This window comes from Dicentrarchus labrax, unplaced genomic scaffold (assembly GCF_905237075.1).
Source record: "Dicentrarchus labrax unplaced genomic scaffold, dlabrax2021, whole genome shotgun sequence".
NCBI classification, from domain to species: Eukaryota; Metazoa; Chordata; class Actinopteri; family Moronidae; genus Dicentrarchus; species Dicentrarchus labrax.
Window position 1 is genome coordinate 54,333 of NW_026136717.1, and position 22,223 is coordinate 76,555.

Sequence of the window (22,223 nt, forward strand, 5' to 3'; positions counted from 1 at the left end):
GACATGCACTGTGAGCTATAAGGTCTTATATAGACAGGTGTGTGCCTTTCCTAATCAAGTCCAATCAGTTTAATTAAACGCAGCTAGACTCCAGTGAAGGAGCAGGACCATCTCAAGGAGGATCAGAAGAAATGGACAGCATGTGAGTTAAATATGAGTGTCACAGCAAAGGGTCTGAATACTTATGACCATGTGATATTTCAGTTTTTCTTTTTTAATAAATTTGCAAAAATTTCTACATTTCTGTTTTTTTATGTCAAGATGGGGTGCTGAGTGTACATTAATGAGAAATAGCAAACGGCTGCAATGAAACAAAGAGTGAAAAATGTAAAGGGGTCTGAATACTTTCCGTACCCACTGTATCATTAGATATTATTTAGTTGTAAACATAATTCTTTGTTTGAAGTCTTTTGGTTGAAGGGTTAGTAACTACATCTTCTCACAAAGTGACAGCAGAAAAAGTTGTTAAATGCAATGTAATGATATATAATTATATAATAACTGTACTCGTCCTGTACTGCCTAACTTTATTTCCAATCTATTAAAGCGTCTCAAAGTGCAGGTCTACACGGCCATTTCATTTGTTTAATTGTATATTTATATTTATCTTAAATTTGTTATGTTACAGAGTGAACAGGAAACACAAATCGAACAATCTGAGATATGAAGGGCTTGATGTTCATATAGACATATTTCTGTTGACTTCTACTGTGAAACGTTCTATTAATACATAATACACTACAATGAAATGACTAACCACACACAAATAAGTTCAACACAAAGCTTTACAATTCAGCAATATTTCTAATAATTCCTCCTTTCATCACTCAGGTCTCTCTGCTCTTTGTGGCCTGTAAGACAGAAAACACAAAGGATATATGTGTGGTAAAATATTCTAAACTCAAGGGCCACTTTTTTTATAATTACCATCAGTCGTACCTTCCGAACAGGAGAATACAGTTCCTCTTCTGTTGAGTCTTTGGTTGCTGTTGGATTCAGAGATTCAGGCTGTGTTTTAGAAACTAGTGAAATTCATTTTTCATGTTAAGACACAAAAACTGTGATAATTGTTCTCTCCAGCACTCTCATTTTATGAGGTGCAATCCACGTTAAAGTCTCTAAGTGATGCTAACACTCTTTCAGACTGACATTAACTGGATGATGAACTGTTACTTATATCAGCATCTATTTCATTAGCAACAGAAGACATCCCTGTTTCTCATTCTGATTACAGTCCATAGTCTCTCCCAACATTGTGAACATTGTCATTTAACTTGTTGTTATCCAGAAATGATCCAGAGATCATTTGTTACATTGTAAAAACTACAGTTTCCTTGGTCAGCAGTACAGATGTAAACTTGAAACAACCAGCTGATATGAGAATGTAACACATGTAGCAACATGGAGCATCAATATGAACCAGATGCTTAGAAAAATATACATTCTGGGAAATAATCTTAATTTATCACAGTTCTGTGTCGATAGCTTTTAAATCCTCTGTCTATCTTTTTTAGAATTACAGCAAATATGAGCATTGCTGAGGTAAATGACAGTAGCAGTCACTTTGTTGGGGTCAGAAAACTCACAGCTGGAATAAAGATGTGGTATTCAAACACCTGTGGCTGTATTTAAGTGGGAGCATCAGTTAACTGTGTGGGCACATTGGTAGAAAACATGTGAAATTGTCCACAGGCTTTTTAATGATATACGAACCACGCTGGAGAGTTTGTGAAGTCTCACTTTTTTTTAAGGTGGAGTAAATGGGTTGAAGTGAGGACTCATCGTCATCTGAAGGGGAGAAACCAACAGGAAGTAAGAGATCAACAGACAGACAGAGGAACACCACAAATGCTCTTATCAGAATAAAACTGTCAGCGAGCCCCTCTCACCTCCTTCCCTCTGTGGTTTTCTGCTGTGGTTTGTCTCTGGGCTCAAATTATCAACAGCATCTGAGTCTAAAACAAAACAGCACGTATGAGACGCTGAGAGGAGGTAAAAATAATTCAGCCACCAGCTCTACTGTGCAGCATGTCTCAACCCTTACTGGTATCAACACCCCAACTGCCTCTTTCATTATGTAGGGCAGTGAAACCAAACAGCTCGTCTTATTATTCTAGTGTGCTCGGTGGTTAAACCTAATTGAAGATGTTAAAAGCACCTCTTTGTCTCTCAACATTTAGAGTATCACTAATAAATAAGACACAAGTGTTCCATTACAGTCTTGTTGTGTTTCTCACATCATGTTGAAGAAATAAAATGCATAAAGTAAACCTTTATTCTTTCTCTGTTTTGTGATGACGACTGCATACATCACACCAGAGTCCGCTCCAGAGACTGAAACATAAAACCAAATGTTTGTGAAAAAAAATACATTTAAATTATTATAAACACAGACCCAGAAGGTTGTCAGGTAGACAGGGACATAGTTGTACATAAATATACTTCATTAACACCCTATTTACATGGATGATGGACTTTTGTTTGGTCTTTCATTTCAAGTGTTTGATTTTACTTCAAATGTTTTTAGAAATCAGTATGACATGGAGCAATGACAAATCTAAAGTACAGTACAGCCTATGTAACAAGTCTGCTCTCACCGTGTTGATCGTCCTCACCCGACTGTGATGCTGCTGGTGGAGTCTTTGAGGAAAGGCAGAGCATCACTGATGGATAGAAAACAGAGAGGCAGAAAAATAAAAGGAGGTTTTTTTGTAAAATTAAACAATTTTACTCTACTGTGCACTTAAGCCAACAGATGGTTCACACTTGTTCAACTAAGTGCAACATTGTGAGTTGTATAAAAATATAAAATATTTAAGCCTATATATTAACACAAGTTTATGACTCACTTGAATAAGCATTGGAGCTGTTAGCCAAAATATTAACATATCCTCAAAGCTGAGCTAAGGGCAAGGGAAATGTGTAATATGATAAGAAATCTAATTTGAATCTGTTTTATGTTTTTAATTCTTTTAAACTTGTGGCTCTGTTTGCTAAAAATAGCTTCATGTGCAGAATTACAGTTAGAATCACGTATCCCACCATTCCTAAACTATTGGAGAAATGTAAAACAAGTGTGATGCGATGCTCTCTGTAGTAACATTTCTGTACCTCTGTGTTTCCTAACATGGAGGAATCCCACCAGCAGCAGCACCAGAGCCATCACTAAAACAGTGACAGCAATCCACAGCAGGTTGAAGACATGGGGGGACTCTGAGTCATCGGGGAGGGTCTCTTCATGACGGGATCGAGAATTTGCTGTAAGGATGAAAATAACACTATGCATGGAACTTCAATTGTAAAATGATTGTTTTAAACATGAGACACTTGACAAATATGTTTACATTTGGACTGGACTCTTCATAAGTAGGGGGTGCCATCATCATGTATAATCAGCAGCTATCTAACTGTAACACTGTTATTCCTCACCTCTGACAGCCAGCCAGCTTCCTGGAGATGTTTCACCCTCAGAGGAGCTGCACTTGTAGAGGCCTTCATCAGACTTGGAGACATTGTTAATGGTTATCTCTTCTGCAGGACTGCCCTGCAGGAGGACGCCATCCTTGTAGAAATGAGCTAAGAGCTTGTTGGAACTGGTCTTGCTTCTGCAGCACAGAGTCACAATGTGTCCCTCCATCACAGGAAGAGCAGGACTGTCCAAAATTACAGAACCAGCTGTGGAAAGAAAGAAAAAGCTGTTATTAATATGTTTTATTAATTATTAACATTGCAGTTACACCCAGTTGGAAACTGAAGATATTTTCCACAGTTCAGGAAGAGAAATTACACGTGTGAAAATACAGATATAAGAATGTACACTACAAAATGACATCTGAGATTATAAAGGGTGCACTAGTCGCTAAAGTGTGAGCTGGCAATAGCTATGAAAAATAGTGTAATGTGACACCAGAAGGTAAGTATGACTCCTGACACAATGTAGGGCTGTTATGACAGTGATACGTATGTGTATCACTGTCTGTAATTACATATCATATATGCATGTACATTAGTCGTATGTGACTAATGTACATGCATATATGATATGTAATTACTGTTTGAAATAAAGTTTCACTACATTTGTTTAACTGAGGGTGCAAAATATTAAACAGAGTACAATGTATGCCTTTGCTCCCCCATAGAAACAGCCCTTGTGGTAATATAAAAAAGACTGGTGTCAACGTATTGCTTTTTATATGCCCGTCATTCACCCTAACATCTCGCAGTGACTCCAGTTTTATTCTCTCAAAAAAACTGTACATAATCCAGGCAGCGATTACATTCATCAGCACAAATAAAATGAGCCTCAAACATCTCAAAGAAGAGGAAGCAATAATTCCCAAAGGTTTTCATATTTCCATGAACAAAATCTACGTTAAATAAAAAATGATGGGCAAATATATGCGAAACATGAGGTAATTATACTTCAAATTACATGTAGTGGCTAGAAATACAATAAACATACCAGTGACAGTGATGTTGACTCTGTTGCTTTTCTGTCCTCCGTCAGTCTCACACCAGTATTCTCCACTCTCTCCTGGATAGATTTTATCAATAGTGCAGAAGGTCCCTTTTGACGTCCTCTTAATATCACATACTGGTTTAAATACCTCAGTATTCTTGATCCATTTCAACTGAGTGGACCCATCAGTCCCCTCACAGTGAAACGAGACGGACTCATACTCAAAGTGCTGTAGTCTGTCGGGAGTGATACGAAGAAAAGGTGCGCCTGAAACAGAGAGATATTTAATTTTTTTCATCCAAACTGGGAAAATAATAATGATAATAAAACAAAGTATTTTCTTATGATTGACTCATTGCTACTCACCACTTTCCTGAGTATAACTGTTCTGCACTTCTGTCCCCAGAAGAATGAATTGAAGCATCACTGAATAAACAAAGGAGCAAAGTTGTATATTAACCATAGATGCTTCAATTTACAGGAAAATATAAAATGTAGAAAAAGAAACTAAGACTCAGCACTCACACAGTCTGAAGCAGAGAGATGTGACATCCATGTTGTCTTGCTGCTGTCTGAATATCAGACTGAAATACAACAACAAGTATGCAAGCGAGAACTTCCTCTTCCTGTGCAGTTGACTTTTGATGTTGCTGCTAAAGCTGAAGCCAGAGTCACAGTGGCTTCAACATACAGTAGTTTGTCAGTCTAGAGTTATAAGCACCCATTCAACAGGGGGTTGACCATCCCTGCTCCTTCGGTCAGCTCAAGTTTCTCTTTCGTCATCTTAAAACAAGGTTCACAATGCTCACATCCCCATTTTTACATAGAAACCGTTTTTGTTCACTGTTATTTTTCCTTCTCTTTATACAGGCTGTGGAAAAAAAAACATTTCTAATGCAATCCCAGTGTTATAAATAGGGGACAGTTCTGCACAAGGAGTGTTACTAAGGTTGCTAAAACAGTTGTATGGCTTCTGGAAGAGTTGTCGAAACCCTGATGGCATCACCAGGGTTATCTCAGATTTATTTTTGGACTTCTAATTTATCACAGAAATGTTATTGCATAAACTATAGGTAAAATGTCCTGTTCTGCCCCCTGCAGTTACAAAACAGACCTAACAACTACCTCATGAACAGTCTCCATTTCCTAAGGCAACAAAGAAACATTGTTATTGCTCATGTGGTTTTGATAACAGCTGTAATATTTTATACTCGTGATCCGTTACCTAGCAACATGCTCAAAGTTCAGCGTTGCAAAGACACTCAAAGTAAAACTGAGATAAGTTATTAAAACCAGACAATCCCAAAACTCTGTTTAAAGTTCTATTTATTAGTTGATTAATTGACAGTTTTACAAAATGACCTTTATCCTGAAAGATCCAATGATATACAAGTTTATGAATCTGTATCCAAATCAGTATATTATATTATATTATATTATATCATAACAAATAAAAATAACAAATACAATCTGTCAAAGATCCAGTCCTTAACATTCTGCATAATGTCCGTATCTGTCCATATGCAAATGTATCACTTCCCCGGATTGTGCTGTAATTTTGTGCATTTATTCCAAAATTGAATGACTAAGTAGATAACAATTTATAAAAACAATGACAAAACCCAACCCAGTTCATGGGGAACACTGCACAGGTAAACTTGAAAGTTTGGAAGTTCTTCACCAATTTCTATTCCAAACTAAAAATGAATTAATGTACAAGCTGCAGTTCAACCAGGGTGAGTTAAGGACACATCCTGTCAATGATTTACAGACTTTGGTCATGAAGTCTGATTAAATGACCGACACTGACTGTGCAGCAGGTACGTCGTCTTCTACATTTATTTTTGCTTTTTCTACATGTTTCTACTTCTATTTTAAAATATATTAGCACTTTCTAGCATTGCATTTAGAGCACACATATATATCATTATAACACACGCTGCGGGAACATTGTATCATACATGGTATATATTTGAATAAAGGATAATTGTTATCTAATCATTTCAAAATGGATCAGTATTTGATGTTTTAATTATTTGAACCGGAATAGGGTCTAGAATAAGGATTAAGATTAAGTATTAGAGACAAGGACTTTGTACCATAGAACGAGTTCTGGTGTAGGCTAAAATATACAAAAAGTCTGGCAGCATCAAACTTTTTTTTTTTTCAAATTCACTATGGAACAGTTCGTGACTCAACAGAAGTAAAGGTATATACCATATACAGCCACAGAATTCACTATAGGTCAGTGACTGTCTGTACTGACAAAAGTGAAAGTATAACTCCACCGCATGGAAGTGTTTTATTGTCTGTGTAAAATGAGGATACTGCTAGTGAAGTTGTTCTTACAGCTGTAAGTCTTTGTTTCAATTCAAGCAGAAATATGAATATGATATAGTGTGTAAGACTTTCAAGCCCAATGGCAGTTCAATGCATTACATATATTCATTTTAACTGACAATTATTTAGTTAACAAACAAATCTGTTCAGGAATGAGTTCATATGTTACAGGACTACTTATTTTGCCTATTCAGCAGATCAAAAGCATATTTTCTATACAATGGTGGTGTCCATGTAGGCTTTTAGTGTTTTATGTTCATTTTCAGAACTGCAGGATGCTTCCAATGACTGGACTGCGCCTTCAGTCTCCGCTCAGAACCATCAGTGTTCTGCTCGTCCATTTTCTCCTAGCACACTTTTGTAGAGGTAAGTTACACACAAATACAATTTAAGGCATTGGAGGGAAGTTGTTGTTGAATAGCAATATTTTTTTTCAATCAAATACCAAATGACTATGTGTAAAATGAAAGCTGTTGCTCATAGTGGGAAATTAACAGACTCCTGTGAGCTTCACTTGTTTTGGATGTCTCCACTTGTTCGGTTCACTGTTTTAGTTCACTCTCACTGCTCTTGTAGTGCTGTTTTCAGCCACAGCAGGAGGCTGTTTTCTACAAAAAAGCTCTAAAACGCAAACATTTTTCTACCTGCCGAGCAGACAAAGTTAGCATCTAGCTAGTGGACATAGTAAAGAATTTAGCAGCTTGTTTCAATGACTTGCTGCCAGATGATTATCATCACAAAGAAACAGAATCATTTCTAGGTCTGCAAGGCCAGGTGGATGAAGCCTGTAATTGTGAACCCTTTGTTCATTCCCTTTATTTCATACTTGTATGTATAATGTTTGTCCATAAGGCAATGTCACATTGAGCAAACAATAATGGGAAGAAAACATGAGTAAACAAGGCACCATATCAATGTCACAAAAGTTTAAAAATATCGGCAGTGTCCCAAATTTAAATTTAATTAAATTGGTCAAAGGCGCAGCAATATTGAGTGGAATTTAGTTTCCCATGCTCTGCAGTTCAGTGCATCTTAAACTGGGGGTTATGAACAGCAACCTGTTTATTCTGAGGGGTCGAGACTCTTAAATGCCGAGATCACTCGTGGCAGTGCTATTTAGAAATGTATGCCAAAGGTATGCAATCTATAAACCAAAAAAGTAGAAAACTGGATCTACCAATAAGATTGATTGAGACACAGGTCCACAGTATGCATTGTTGAGATTTGAGAGCTACGTACCATCTTCTTCCTCATTCTTACACTGGTTCCTATGAAGACGTTTATGTGCGTCACTGCAGAAGCATCATTCCTGCTGAACCAATTTAGTTCTTACTGCAAGAACAAATCCTTTATTTTATCTTCCAGGTCAGTCTCAGTTAATTGGTTCGCCTCAGCCAATAGTGGCAACAGTTGGTGATGACATCATTTTGCCGTGTCATCTGGAACCTGCTGTGGATGTTACTGCCAAGACATTGGAGTGGACGAGACCCGACCTGAACCCCAGATTTGTCTATGTGTGGCGTGCTGGTCAGGACCTTGTAAATGTAAAAAATCCAGGCTATAAAGGAAGGACATCATTGTTCGCTGGTGAAGTGAAGCATGGAAACATTTCACTGAAGCTCTCCAAAGTAAAACCTTCTGATGAGGGGAGATACAGATGCTACATTCCAGATCTGACTATAGACTCTTTCATTGAGCTTGTTGTTGGTGAGTAGATACACAATGTATGTGTACAGGATAGTTTGGTGCAGTCTGTACATTGTATCCAGTGAATCATGTAGAGGATAAACATAGTATCGACCAAACATTAGTGTAAATCAGGGTTAAAAGCATTTTAGGACAGTTCTGGGAGGAAACAATTTCCCCAGTTGGTTGTATGTTTAAGTATAAAACATGAAATAGTTAAAAATGTGATATGCCATAATATAGACAATGACAAAGTAAATATCCATCAAAACCCTTCCTTAAGTCCTACCTCAACCATATGTTACTGTTGCTAATATCTGTCCGGCTTTAACACCTCACAGATATGGTTTACAATGATGATGGCAGCCGATTTACCTCTAAAATTCATAATAATGTGTGAAACAATTGGTTCGTTATTTAAGAATAATGTACAAAATATATGGCTTTTTTAATCTTTGTGAGTGATCATTGATTTTACTTGCCAAAACTACCTACCTAATTTTATTTGGATAACACTAAATCATAACAGAAGTTATCTCTAACAGAAAGGGATGGACCTTTGAACTTTGAAAATTGTCCTAACTCTTGACCCTGCGGTTACTGCTGTGGGTAATTCAGCCAGGCATGCTCATTTTGCCAGCTTATCAGAATTTATGAGAGCCAGATACATTGTTTATCTATAGTCTATTATGTATAATAGGGTCAGTGCACATTAATAAAAATTAGGCATAAATGTGCCAGAGTTAACCAAAAAGCTATTTTTGTCCATAGTCCCTGGTAAAATGTTAGGTATATTTTTATATATTTTTATGTGCTTTTTCTCTGAAATCTTTAGACACCTATTTAGTAGAGCTTCTTTCAGAGCACTTCTTAGTAGGGAAAATTCAAAGCTTGACAGACTTCTTGTGTCTAGTTACAGTTGCTAAGCTATGACCAGACAATCCCTGCTTGGGGATGGGGATAGCAAATGGCTAATACATGGATGTAGTAACTGAAGAATGGAGATAAATATATATATGTCCTCAGGTCCACTAGGGGCACAATGAGAAAGTTGTGACCTGTTTGGGAATTCAACAGATGGGTAGAACAAGAGTCAAGTCCTGTGTACTATCAGAGATGGTGTGATTGAGCTATGCACTGTGTTCGTAAGGAACAAAAAAACTTTCCCATGTTCGGCAAGAAGTCTCCCGTAAGTTATTACGATGACAAACAGATTAAGAGTCAGCATACTAACATTCCCCTTAAAAACATTTGGTGCTAGATGAAAAGTCAGAGAATCACCCAGTTCAACCTCTGGGCACCATGGACATACGTACTAAAATTCAGGTCAATCCAGCCAATAGCTGTTTAAATTAGGGATGTCTGATATTATCGGCTGATATTCACTAAAAAATGTAATATCGGGAATTATCGTATCAGGTTTTTATAACCGATGTTTGCTCTGTAGGCTTCAGCATTTCCGAGCCTGCATGAACGCAGCATGGGACGTTTACGGGTGCGCGCTAGATGACGTATAACAACAACAACAACAACAACTACACTAGACTGGTTGGTTGCTAACGGTGGCTAACAAGCAAACAATTTAAAGCTGAATGATTTTAATATTAACACAAAATAAGTGCAATGCACCTTAAATATTTGACCCTGCTATGAGCTGTTACTTAACCAAACTGACAATTGGCTTAGAATTTACATTAGCACTCCTTCAGGTGGATAATACAATTAAACACATTAACCAAAGCTAGCGCTTAGCTAGTGATTAGCGTTAGCGCTCTTTTCAGTATTAATACAATGAAAGTTGAAGTTGTTGGATGTCGGATGATATCGATATCGGAAATTGAGAGTTGGACAATATCGGAATATTGGTTATCGGCAGATAAGCCAATATCAAGCATCCCTAGTTTAAATGTTTTACTCTAGATGAAAGCCATGGACTTACTGACCAACACTGCCATCCACAGAGGGCCAATGTGGCCAAAGATTACATACAAGTAACCAAACAAGGACTATCGATACCGGGCTCCACTGCCATCCATAGACTATACAATCAGCCAGTGTCATGGGGGTTGAGTACGGCTGTATTGGAGCTATCGAGTGCTACATCTCAGACTCAAACTCAATAGTTGTATTTGAACTCTAGTAGAACATCCTTGAAATGAAATACAGCCATGATTTAAGTTTTTCAATTTCCAACTTTTGCAAATGTCTATTATGACCCTTCACCAGTTATTATTTTAAAGGCAATGCTAATGCACAGGCTATACAGTATGTGTTTATTATTAGCTTCACAGTTTTGCATTTATCTGCATTTGTGCACCGTTTTTGATTATTAACTATTAACAGTGATTGAATAACTGACAACTGCATTACAATCTTTCCTTTTGCTCAACTTCAGGTGCTGTGTCCCCACCTGTCATCGCTTTATCAGGGATTGAAAGAAACAAAGGAGGACTGGATCTACAGTGTGAGTCTAAAGGCTGGTATCCAGAGCCTGAGGTGGTCTGGCTGGACGGTGAGGGAAACCTCCTCTCTGCTGGACCTACAGAGACAGTCAGAGGTCCTGATGACCTCTATACTGTCAGCAGCAGAGTGACTGTGGAGAAGAGACACAGCAACAACTTCACCTGTAGAGTCCAACAGAAGAAGACCCACCAGACCAGAGAGACACACATCTTTATTTCTGGTCATTATTAAATAATATTGTTTAATGTGATCAATTGTAGTTTCAAATAGCTGAGTTCTAGTTTTCTATACGTAATTCTGTTTAATTTCAGATGATTTCTTCGAGGTCCAGTCCAGTTCTTTTACTCTCACAGTTGGTCTGGCTGTTAGTTTGGCTGTTTGCATCCTTCTTATTCTGTTACTTGTCTTCTTTGTGTGGAAATGGAGACAAAACATAATCAGTAAGTCACAAATAAATTGCATTGTTTTAAAAATGTCAAGTTATTCTCACAGGTGTAATGAGTAATGGTGATTAAAACATCAGTATATTACAGCTTATAGTGCTGATAAATAATGTGGTGGTTTGTCAGCTTTTAATATTCAATCAGTCACATTGTCAGGTTTATTTAGACTGAAATGTTCATATGCTGTGATACCTTCACAAAATGCAAATAAACTTCTTTCATACTTTAATTGTATTTTACACAGTAAACAAGAGAAGCCACTGGGGTGACAGTGATAAAGGAGAGGAGAGGAATTGCTCCAAAAGAAACAAAACTGAAGATCAGAGAGAGACACTCATGGCAGATGGAACAGTGCAAATGGAGGTTTTGAACGAGGGAAAGGGGAAAAAGAAGAACAAACATGTAAGTAAAGAAACAGGACTTTGCTTTCAGAGAGAAAACAAACAAGATAAGTTTCATCAGAGTATAGAACAATAAAGTATCATGATCTGAAATGAGAAGACAACATGTCAAGATTATTTATAGAGCACATTTCATACAACATGTAGGTGAAGACTCAAAGTGCTACAAAAAACCTTTAAGAACGGTGACCAACTTATGGTGTCCATGTTCTTAAAGTGCAAGTTTGATTTACTAAAACTAGTCTGAGCCACTGCAGACTTTCACTCATAATAATTCTGTTAAATATTTGTTACTTTAATGTCTGACATTTCTCAACTGCACCTAAATACAAAGGCTGTGACACACGTGTTATTGTGCAGTGTCTTCAGTAACCTCCCCAAATATAATCATGTCTCACATTGTCTTGTCTCTGTCCTCTCTTTCTGTTGAAGAAGCAGAAAACTGAGCAGCAGCTGAAGGAGGAGCAGCAGAGGAGGGAGGAAGCTGAGAATAAAGTGAAGAGGGTCCTCACTCTATTCTCAGAGGAGCTGGAGACGAGGAAGAATGAGGTTCAACTTCACTTTAATAATATTCACTTTTATTTTAGTTTGAAGTCACATTGTTATGTCATCCATAGTGTAGACAAAGTCAAACTTGTCTCTCTGTCCTTCCAGGTCAAACTCAAACAATCTGAGCTGCAGCAGCTCCGTGAAGAGAAGCAGAAGATCCAGAACAACCTGCAGACCGTGAAGAAAGATCTGGAGAACAAACACAAAGAGGTTCATGTCTTCATCTTTATTGAGATGTGTCATTATCTCTGTTGTTTGAGAATCCACTAAACCACGTTTGTGTTATTAAACTTCTACTCAGTAATGTAGCATATAAAATGTAACTGACTGTATAATAAGTTACATATTGTGTTTGGTTTAACTGTCATTTGGTTGTATAATTATTCACAAGCTTTAATGTGGTACTAATGTCTCTATCTCTCCGTCCCAGCTGGAGACAATCCAAGCCACGCTATCCCGGTGGTCTTTGGTAAGTGCTCATGGTTTGAATGCAATAATACACTCTGAGGTGCCATCACAAAAATAACTAGAAAGTCTGTTATTGTAATATATCCATTATTTTTGTGATGCATCTTGTTACTAGTCTGTGAATGAGAGCCATGCTGACACAGACAGACGGCATTCTCTGCTGGTCCTCCATTTTCTTTATCAACTTCATTAACAGTTAAATTGTGCAGCTCTGAACTACTTTATACAACACAGAGAGCAGCAGAGAGAATGTGAATGTGTACAGCACATACTGAGGGGAAGTCAGGGGTCACCACCCACAGACCTGAAATTAAACTTTGCCACTGAAATGTTCTGCTACACAGAGAGCTGATATTTCTCACTTTTTATCCAGCAATAACCAGAGGCTTCATTTATTTGCCATATGTGTCACTGTATAGTATGTTCAGTCACATGTTTTAATGATCCAGAGAGGCAGAAAAGAAGAAGAGCAGAAGAAGAATAAAGCTGAGCAGGAAGTGGAGACACTGAAGAAGAAGATGGAGACTCATCAGAAGGAATTAGACACCAAAATCAAACAGGTTTCTATTGTTTTTCCTTAAAATATTTTTATTTTTCAGCAATTTACTTATTTGCTTTCATACTCTCATCACCTTGGTATTATCAGTCATTAAACTATGTCTCCATTGTTCTCAGCATTTTCCTTTGGCTGCAGATTTCAGTGTTACACTATGTGAGCACAGAACCTACTGCTTCTGTAGTGACCTAAATTAAAAAGCAGAACATAGAGAAGGACTTCCTCCTTTATTTGAGTCATAATTACTACGGTTACTACATCACTTGAACATAAATATACTTTGTTTTGGGACTTTATCATGTTGTATGAAAGACAGTGTGTGCTTTGCACTGGTCATTGCATTTGTACCAATTAAATAGCTACTGAACAGTTACTTAATTCAGAAATGTTTATCTCTTGGCAGCAGCTTAAATACGATTTATAGATAAAGTCATCATTCCATAGGTTTGACTGTTTCTCTGGTACTGTAGTACATCACTTCTAATGTGCATTAATAATAAAACATGTCTCTCATATGGTCATCTCGTCTCCTCTTTCCTCCCAGGTTGAAGACAAACAAGCTGAAGTCCAGCAGCTCCAGGATGATATTCAGAGGATGATGGAGACCAACCTGCGGACCCTGATGGAGAATCTGGAGTCCAACAACAAGGAGGTTCATCTTTCTACTTTAACCAAAACCATCTGAATATTTTCAGTAATATTTGGTGTCCAGCGAATAAGTTTTCACCACAGATCAAAAATCATCTTGACTTTATGTGTTGAACAATTTAGACCATAAACTTAAAGCTGCCCTTTCGTCCAGAGTTACTCACTAAAACACATTGTGTTCTTTTACAAAGCCAAATTATTTTAAAATGCAATGTTTACCTGCTTGCAGTCTTCTTCCATCTTTGTTGTCACATTGCAGCATATCCTGTTGCAGCCACCTGTAGATCAGAGGAATAGTATAAAACCACTGGCTGGAGTGTGTGTCTGCCACATGTGTGTATTCAAATGTGTTCTCGTGCACAAACTGGGGACTCATTCATTAAAACAAATAAGCTCCAAGTGCTACTAAAGGTCTAAAACTCCACCGGGAACCTTTATGGTTAAATAATTTGTTTAATGGTTTAGATAATAAACCACTAAATATATTTAATAAAGAACATGTCTCTCTTAACCTCTCTCTTTTATCCCAGTTGAAAAGAAGACAAGCTGCTCCGGTCCGGTCTTCTTCATCTGGGGTAAGTTGTAACGTAGAAGTACAATTTATACAATCTGATACTTCCTGATAGAAACTAACAAAATCAGCAGAGTAAACTCCACAAGACAAACTTACACAGACAGATGTGTGCTGTATTGAACAAAACTGACTTCAGGTCACAAATGTTCCTTTATACTCACTGAAGGAAGAGCTGCTGCTTTACTGGTCAAACTGTGGAACTGCAGAGTTTCTAACAGGAAAGCTGAATGTTCTCAATTTGACTTAAAATCACAATGACACAAATAAAATCTGACAATTAAACTAAAACAAAAAAGTTATGTGTTATATGTTTTTTTAAAGATGATGAACTTTCTTGTGTCTAATCTCTGTCTCCTCTTTCTCTTTCAGTTTCAGTGGCCGTTGGTTTCAAGGCAGAGGTTCCAGGATGAGCAGCAGAGGAGGGAGGAAGCTGAGAAGAAAATTCAGATCCTGGAGGAGAAGGTTTATATTTGAGTTTCCTTTCCAGCCACTGATTTGCTTCTTTTCAAATCCCTTTTAAATTAGTGTCTTCCAGAAAATAGAACATTATGATTTTTATTCATCTTTTTTTTTCTGTCACGTTCCCTTACCTGTTTCTGATATACTGAACATCAATGGGTTGTTTGTCTGTCCCTGTTGTCATGTTCCCTTACTCGTCTTAATGAAAGAACATGTTTCTCCACTCAGCTCCAGGAAGAACAGCAGAGGAGGAAGGAAGCTGAGGAACAAATTCAGACAAAGGAAAAGGAGCTGAAGGAAAAGACTGATGAGGTTCATTGTTTTACTTTAATCACTATCAGTTTATTTCATTTTCATTGATACTTTTCTCCATCTTTTCATCAACACATTGATTTATTTCCAGCTGGCTAATTTATTTTGTCTCACTATGTTGATTCTCTTTGTGTCCAACCTGGTTTGTCCTCAGTCCTTAAATGTCTCACAGCTGCACTTTTTTCTTTCACTGAAAGTTGATTTCCAGGCAGAAGTTGGATGTTTACTTCATATTCATTATATATATAGGCCTGTATTTATTATATATATATATATATATATATATGTACATTATTAATAATGTATTATAGGCCTGTATTTATTATATTATGAATGAAATGTGTGTTATTTGGAAGAAAGTCGAGGTGTGACTAACTGCACCCCCTTCTCCACATAGCTTTAGGAATTATATATTATATATACTTTATTATAACACAGGTTCATCTTTTATTGATATTGAGTTTTGTTTACACCTTTGTTAAATCTCATGCTTACTGCTGTATTTTATCTTCAGAATATTTCAACAACATCAACCACACAAAGAGTCAAAGTATTTTAAGGTTGAAAGATTAAATTAAAAAAGCTCTTCTTGATTCATGAATGTAAGTAGAGTAGCCTTTTTACTTTTTTTTTGCCTCATTGTTGGGAAGCCTCTGACCTCATCTGTTGTATGTGTAGAAATAATAAATCAGCATGAACTTTTCCTTTAAATATATATTTATTTTCTTTTGAAATCAAAATATAAAGAAATGTATTAGTTATGAGTAGTAACCATTCTGTTTGCCACAAACTGAACTGCATGATGACACAATACAGAAATTAGCATAAAGTATTGTTATTACACTAAATAAGAAATATTGTATGTCTGTGCATGAACAAATATATATTGTATTTGCTAAAAGTCATCCATAGAGAGTATGACATTCTCCACAGTGACGTATATGTTGGAGGTCAGTTAGAGGTCAGACTCTCTGTTAGACCTCTTTAAACCAAGTCTTATAAAAGTGTTGTATTCAGTAATCACTTCTGAGAGGAAACACACATGTTGGAACATTAAGGTTCAACTGTCTCAGATTCTTTATCCATTGGTTAATTCCTGCAAATTAACACTGTTAAAATCAATATTGATCAAGAATGTTGAGATCCACACAATGTGCCACTGTCAGTGCTGTACAGCATTCAAACTCCAGTTCTGTTAAATATAATAATGTAACATTCTGACCAGAATCAAGAACAACCTGTTATTTTAAGATGTTTACTGCAGTCACAAAATGACTGAAACATTCTGATCCTATAAAGTGAGTTATTAACAGTTAACTAATACTAAGTTATAGTATACTAATACTTATACTAACTGTATCTTATATATGATAAAATCTGACACTAATTTCCAGCTGAGAAGATGATCAAACTAACCATGAGAGCAGATCTGAGACAGCAAATAAGTGAATGTATTCATTCTATAAATATGATAAAGATTAGATTTTGTTGTTGAACCCTGCTGACACTGCTGACTTTGAGACATTCTGCTTCTTTACTTTAATGCTCTTATTTTCTAAGATAAGTAGTGCACTGATTGTTACAGCTGATTGTTACGCCCCTGTCTAGGGGGTAGGAGCTCAACATAAAAGTGAAGAGAAAATATTAACAATGAATAACTTTCCCTTCCCAATCCCCAAACCAAAAACGAACACGGGTTGAACAAACAAGTGAAGTGATTTATTTACAAACGTAAAAACAAAAGTGCAACAAAAGACAGGAATAAACTCCGGGAACCGAGGACAAAACAACAAACAAAACAGATCTAACTTCTTTAAACAAAATTCTGATTCATCTGTTGTATCTGTAGAAATAGTGAAAGTATGATATCCCACATTGATATTACTTATGTGTGGAGTCAGTTAAAGGTCAGACTCCCTGTTAGACCTCTTTAAACAAACTCTTATACAACTGTTGTATTCAGTCATCAGTTCTGAGAGGAAACACAAACGGTGGAACATGAAGATTCAACTGTCTCAGGTTCTGTGTCAGGCTGTCTCCCTGCAGATTAACACTGTTAAATCAACATCTGTCTGTCTGTCTGTCTGTCTGTCTGTTAGCTGGAGGACAATGCAAAAACAGTTAACACACAGTGGAAGAAGACCAATGATGAGCTGACGGAGACAAAGGATCAGCTGAAGAGGAAGAATGAAGAGATCAGCCAGCTTAAGAGAGAGGTATACACACACACACACACACACACGCGCGCACACGCACACGCAAAAACACACAAACTCCAGTTCTCTGACAGCTACTATTAACAGTTAATAATAATGTGCATCAGTACAGTAACATTCTTTATGATAGCTATATATAGAGCAATCAACAAATATTTGACACAGTATAACAGTCGCAGCATCACTGTACTGAATATTGTTGGTGTAACAGATGGAAAATCACATTCCCTTCAGTTGTCCAAATGTAATATTTAATTTTAGATCAGATAATTGATTATCAATGTTAACATAAAAAAAAAAAATCACATTAACTTCATGAAATAAAATGTCTCTCTTCATCTCTCCTACCTCACAGGTGGTCCAGCTGCTCTCGGATGAGAAGAAGAGAGCAGAGAGAGCAGAGAGAGACCTGAAGGAGCTGATGGCTAAAAACACGGAGGTTCATTTTTTTCACCCGAATCTATTTTGTTTTTATCTTCTCCATATGACACTGATTTGTAGCTGAGAAGATGATCAAACTAACCATGAGAGCAGATCTGACTGTGGACAGTGGACTCAGGTTGACAGAAACACAGAGCAGTGTAACAGTGAATGTATTCATTCTATAAATATGATAAAGATTAGATTTTGTTGTTGAACCCTGCTGACACTGCTGACTTTGAGACATTCTGCTTCTTTACTTTAATGCTCTTATTTTAGAATTACATGTTGAATTCATCAGTTGAGTAGTGCACTGATTGTTACAGCTGATATTTACAGTATATATTCACAGTATAAACAGAGTTTGAACCTGACTCAACTATGGGCACATTGTTACACCCCTGTATATGGGGTAGGAGCACAACATAAGAAGCAACAAATGAAGAGAAAATCGTAACAATGAATAACTTTCCCTTCCCGATCCCCAAACCAAAAACGAACACGGGTTTAACAAACAAGTGAAGTGATTTATTTACAAATCTGAAACCAACAAAAACCAGGAACAATCTTCAGGGTGAACCGAGGCCAAAACAACAAACAAAGCAGATCTAACTCTCTAAAACAAAATGCTGACTAATTCCTGAATGGCAGTTCACCCCTACACACCCACTATATACAACCATAGGAAAACAATAATCTTTATAACTCGCCAATCGTTGCCAACAACGTTCGTACGACTACACACAGTTTCTCATTGGTCGGGGGACAGAACGATGCTGCTGCCAGGTTTTCTGACCCGACTGATGTGAGGCCAGATGTTTAAAACATGGCGGATGTTGCAGATGTCAATCTGTAATCAATAATCAACCAGTCAGGAGGAGACCTATGGGTTGCCGTCAAAGATCCCTACTGAGACAGGCTGCACACTCCTGTAGAAAACAGGGACAAAACACAGAGCACACCACAGCAGAAACAATACAAAAACAATAATACAGTCAGGGTCGAAACAACATTAAAAGGTCATAAATCACAACCTACAACCAATCAGAACGTAGTTTTAGACCTGGATATTAAGTCCACGATATAAAACCAATTGTCTCTTCATCTCTCTTTTTCCTCCCAGTGGGAAAATAAGTTCAAGGAGGAGAAGAGGAAAAGGGAGGAAGCTGAGAAAAAAGAGAACGCAAAGAAGGAACCGGAGAGCAAGGTACATGTTTTACCCTTTATTAATGGAGTTTTCCTCTCACTTTCTTTTAAACTTCTTCATAAAATATTGATTTTCATCTGAAACCAAAACATTTACAATCTTAAACAACACATCATGATCACCACCTGTCCATATTACAAGCAGTCAGTATAATTATTAATGTCTACTTGTTCCCACTCTCGTCTTGAGTCTTTGTGTGTTTTTAATGTCTGTAATCTACCTGCTGTCAGTCTGAACTGTTGCTGAACTATTCTAATATCAGAATCAAAATTACAATTGATCACATTTATCTCCATCGCTGTTGTTACGACCCAGCTCGGTTTGGGGAGCAGTAACATACAATTGGAATTGGAAAATAGATGGAATACAACAATTGACAGGTTCAGGTTAAAATCAGGTGTTTTAATTAACTAAGGAGAGTGTGCTTGCACAATGAAATACAACAAAGGAGAGGCTATACAGGTGCTGACAAATAACTAGTACACAAAATGAAAATGACTGGATAATACTAAGGAACAAAAAGAGATCAGCACCCATAAGCTTACAAACTAGTGAACAAAACCAAACTAGCAATTATTGAACAACTTAAAGGTCACAAAAGATACAAAGGCACTGGCTGAATCCACTCAGATAACAGCCAGGCAACACTAGAAAGTACAAACACTAACACAATGGTGTGCAACCAACAGCAAGGCGAACTGATCACTAGTTCACAGCCGCCCTGAACTGTGGACACACAAGCTATTTAAGTGCAGCTGGGGTTGATTGAAGTCTCCTGATTGGTAGCTTCAGTGGACTTGCAGCCACACCAATCACTGAAGCCAGGGGACAGCAACCAGGAAGTAGGCGGTCTCTGCTCCAGAAGGACCAATCCTCAACAGGGAATCACATGAAACACCATAATGAATATACACTAAATGACAGCCAGCGGCGGCCGTAACAGCTGTCGTAAAAAGACAGAAAGATTTCACTTATCAAGACAACATCCATCTGTCTGTCTGTTAGCTAGTTGGTTAGTCCTGAATGATATGTGTGTGTGTGTGTGTTGTCTCCCTCTTAGCACGTTGCAATCAAACGTGAGGTGCTGGAGGAGAACAACACCAGCTCGGCCAGTCAGAGCTCAACCACAGTACCTGACATTGAGGTCGACCCGCAGGGCAGATATATTTGTCTCAGAAACTCGTCCAATGAGGTAATGTTGTCTGTGTGTGGATGAACACTGTATGAGTTCTGTATAAGTCTGGACTACAATAATATTCCAAATAATGAGCTGTTAGTTCCCCCACAATCCATTTGCTCTTGTTTTCATGTAAAGAGGGAAATGACATTGAATCATTGAATAAACACAATGGATTCAATAAGTGTAACACTGTAACATTAGTTTGTTCTCATCCTCCCTCTCACCCAATGTCACTGCAGGAGCAACAACTGGAGGAAGGATGGAAGTTAGGAGTCCGGTTAAATGAGACAAAACCCATCATGTACACATTTGAGAACTCAATCAAACTACAGGCTGGAAACACTGTCACTGTGAGTCTTTCATTCATGTTTGTCCTTTTCTCATTTCTTTCTTTCTTTCTTTCTTTCTTTCTTTCTTTCTTTCTTTCTTTCTTTCTTTCTCCATTATTGTTGAGTCCTATTTGAATTATTATTATTATTATTATTATTATTATTATTATTATTATTATTATTATTAATAATAATAATAATAATAATAATAATAATAATAACAAAGCATGAGTGTATTTGTAAGCCTGTGACCTTTGCATTTTGCAGTTGTGGGCTCCAGGTTATGGTACCCATTATCCTCCCACTGACCTGTTGTGGAGAGACCTGAAGTCCTGGAGGTCTGGAGACAAACTGCAGGTCGCCCTCATCAGCAACACTGAAGAGATTCACCATAACTCATATTATATTATCCCTGGAAGATAATAATTAACCCAGCTCTCATGTTATGATTCAGACCTTCCTACAGAAACACATATTGTGATGATGCTCAGTATCTCAGATCTTTTTTTTTTTTTTTTTTTTTTCTGAATATCACATCAAACATTATTTAGAAAAAAATAAAATGTGTTTCATAGTTTGATAATTGTCTATATATGTATGACTAGTAGTATAACTTTATTCTGATATTTCGAATATTGAGCTGTTATTAATGGTAAAACTAATTACATTATAATCAAAATTTAATGTAACCTAGGAACATGTTTCTGTATTTAAAAGCATATTTCCATTCAAATGTGATCCTCATAAAGTGCTTTATGGTTTCTTGTCCTTAAGGGTCCAACACAAATGTCAGTTTACAGTAGTTCTGTCACAATATGTGTAAAGGTATATTTTTGTTATTTTGTGTTTACAATATTATGTTTTTCTATTTGTTCTGTGATACAAACAGATTGTATTTGTATTTTTATAGTTCGAGTTGTGAACTTTAATCACCTTCCTAAATTGTTGTGTCAATGAAAGTGGATCATAAATCTTATTTATGCTGAAGGTAGATTTAAATTCAGAAATGATTGTATGTATGATTGTAGGTAAAAGGGTCCAGTAATTCACAAAAAAACAAATAAATACATTTGAGGAAAACCTTAAAAGATATTCATGACTTTGTACAGCAGAGATATGTTGTTTTTTTCTGGCTTTTCCCTCCTATTGATCACCACGAGAGGTCCTTGTGGGGATTCTGAGCCTTAGTTTGGGAAACACTGGTCTACAGCCATGGTAGCATTGTCTTGTTGCCTAGGGACTCTGCTCAAAGACTACATTCACATAAACACTAATATTTCACTATCATATTGAATATTCAGAATATGATTCCGCCTAAAGCCTTATTATGAATGTAGTTGTTTTCAATTAAGATCCATAAAAATGTCAGTGTTATTCATGTTGTCTTTGTATGCAGCACCTTTGGAATATGTCTCAGTTGGGGTTTATGCCTCTTACTGTTTATGGTCAGCTCTGTGTGTTGTAAAGAATCCAACTAGCCAACAGTTTGACTGGAGAAGAGATGCATGTACAC

General features: G+C 37.0%; 2 protein-coding genes and 1 long non-coding RNA gene across 9 annotated transcripts in view; 2 read left to right on the plus strand and 1 right to left on the minus strand.

Moving 5' to 3' along the window:
• Positions 1 to 5,043, minus strand: part of LOC127379588 (Fc receptor-like protein 5) — a 44,779-nt gene extending 39,736 nt beyond the window's left edge. For 3 of the 7 annotated variants that reach the window (XM_051429399.1, XM_051429398.1, XM_051429394.1), the window contains exons 1-4: positions 4,985 to 5,043; positions 4,826 to 4,885; positions 4,463 to 4,726; positions 3,430 to 3,675 (exon numbers count right to left, since the gene is read on the minus strand). In XM_051429399.1, coding sequence (XP_051285359.1) covers positions 3,430 to 3,675; positions 4,463 to 4,726; positions 4,826 to 4,885; positions 4,985 to 5,015 — 601 coding nt within the window. In that variant the 5' untranslated portion in view covers positions 5,016 to 5,043. Of the gene's footprint in view, positions 1 to 1,889; positions 1,956 to 2,271; positions 2,335 to 2,597; positions 2,664 to 3,111; positions 3,259 to 3,429; positions 3,676 to 4,462; positions 4,727 to 4,825; positions 4,886 to 4,984 lie in introns of all 7 variants that reach the window. The other 4 variants (XM_051429400.1, XM_051429397.1, XM_051429395.1 and 1 more) reach the window with 3 other exon arrangements.
• Positions 1 to 22,223, plus strand: part of LOC127379579 (trichohyalin-like) — a 175,195-nt gene that overhangs the window by 46,793 nt on the left and 106,179 nt on the right. The window contains exons 4-14 of the mRNA XM_051429380.1: positions 10,881 to 11,168; positions 11,260 to 11,388; positions 11,636 to 11,793; positions 12,225 to 12,341; positions 12,447 to 12,551; positions 12,772 to 12,810; positions 13,259 to 13,369; positions 13,910 to 14,017; positions 14,544 to 14,588; positions 14,957 to 15,049; positions 15,275 to 15,358. Of these exons, the coding sequence (XP_051285340.1) occupies positions 10,881 to 11,168; positions 11,260 to 11,388; positions 11,636 to 11,793; positions 12,225 to 12,341; positions 12,447 to 12,551; positions 12,772 to 12,810; positions 13,259 to 13,369; positions 13,910 to 14,017; positions 14,544 to 14,588; positions 14,957 to 15,049; positions 15,275 to 15,358 (1,277 nt within the window). The remainder of the gene's footprint in view (positions 1 to 10,880; positions 11,169 to 11,259; positions 11,389 to 11,635; positions 11,794 to 12,224; positions 12,342 to 12,446; positions 12,552 to 12,771; positions 12,811 to 13,258; positions 13,370 to 13,909; positions 14,018 to 14,543; positions 14,589 to 14,956; positions 15,050 to 15,274; positions 15,359 to 22,223) is intronic.
• On the plus strand, positions 3,211 to 4,474 carry LOC127379615 (uncharacterized). Its single transcript, XR_007888349.1, has 2 exons — positions 3,211 to 3,260; positions 3,439 to 4,474. It is a non-coding gene; the product is annotated as an uncharacterized LOC127379615 (long non-coding RNA).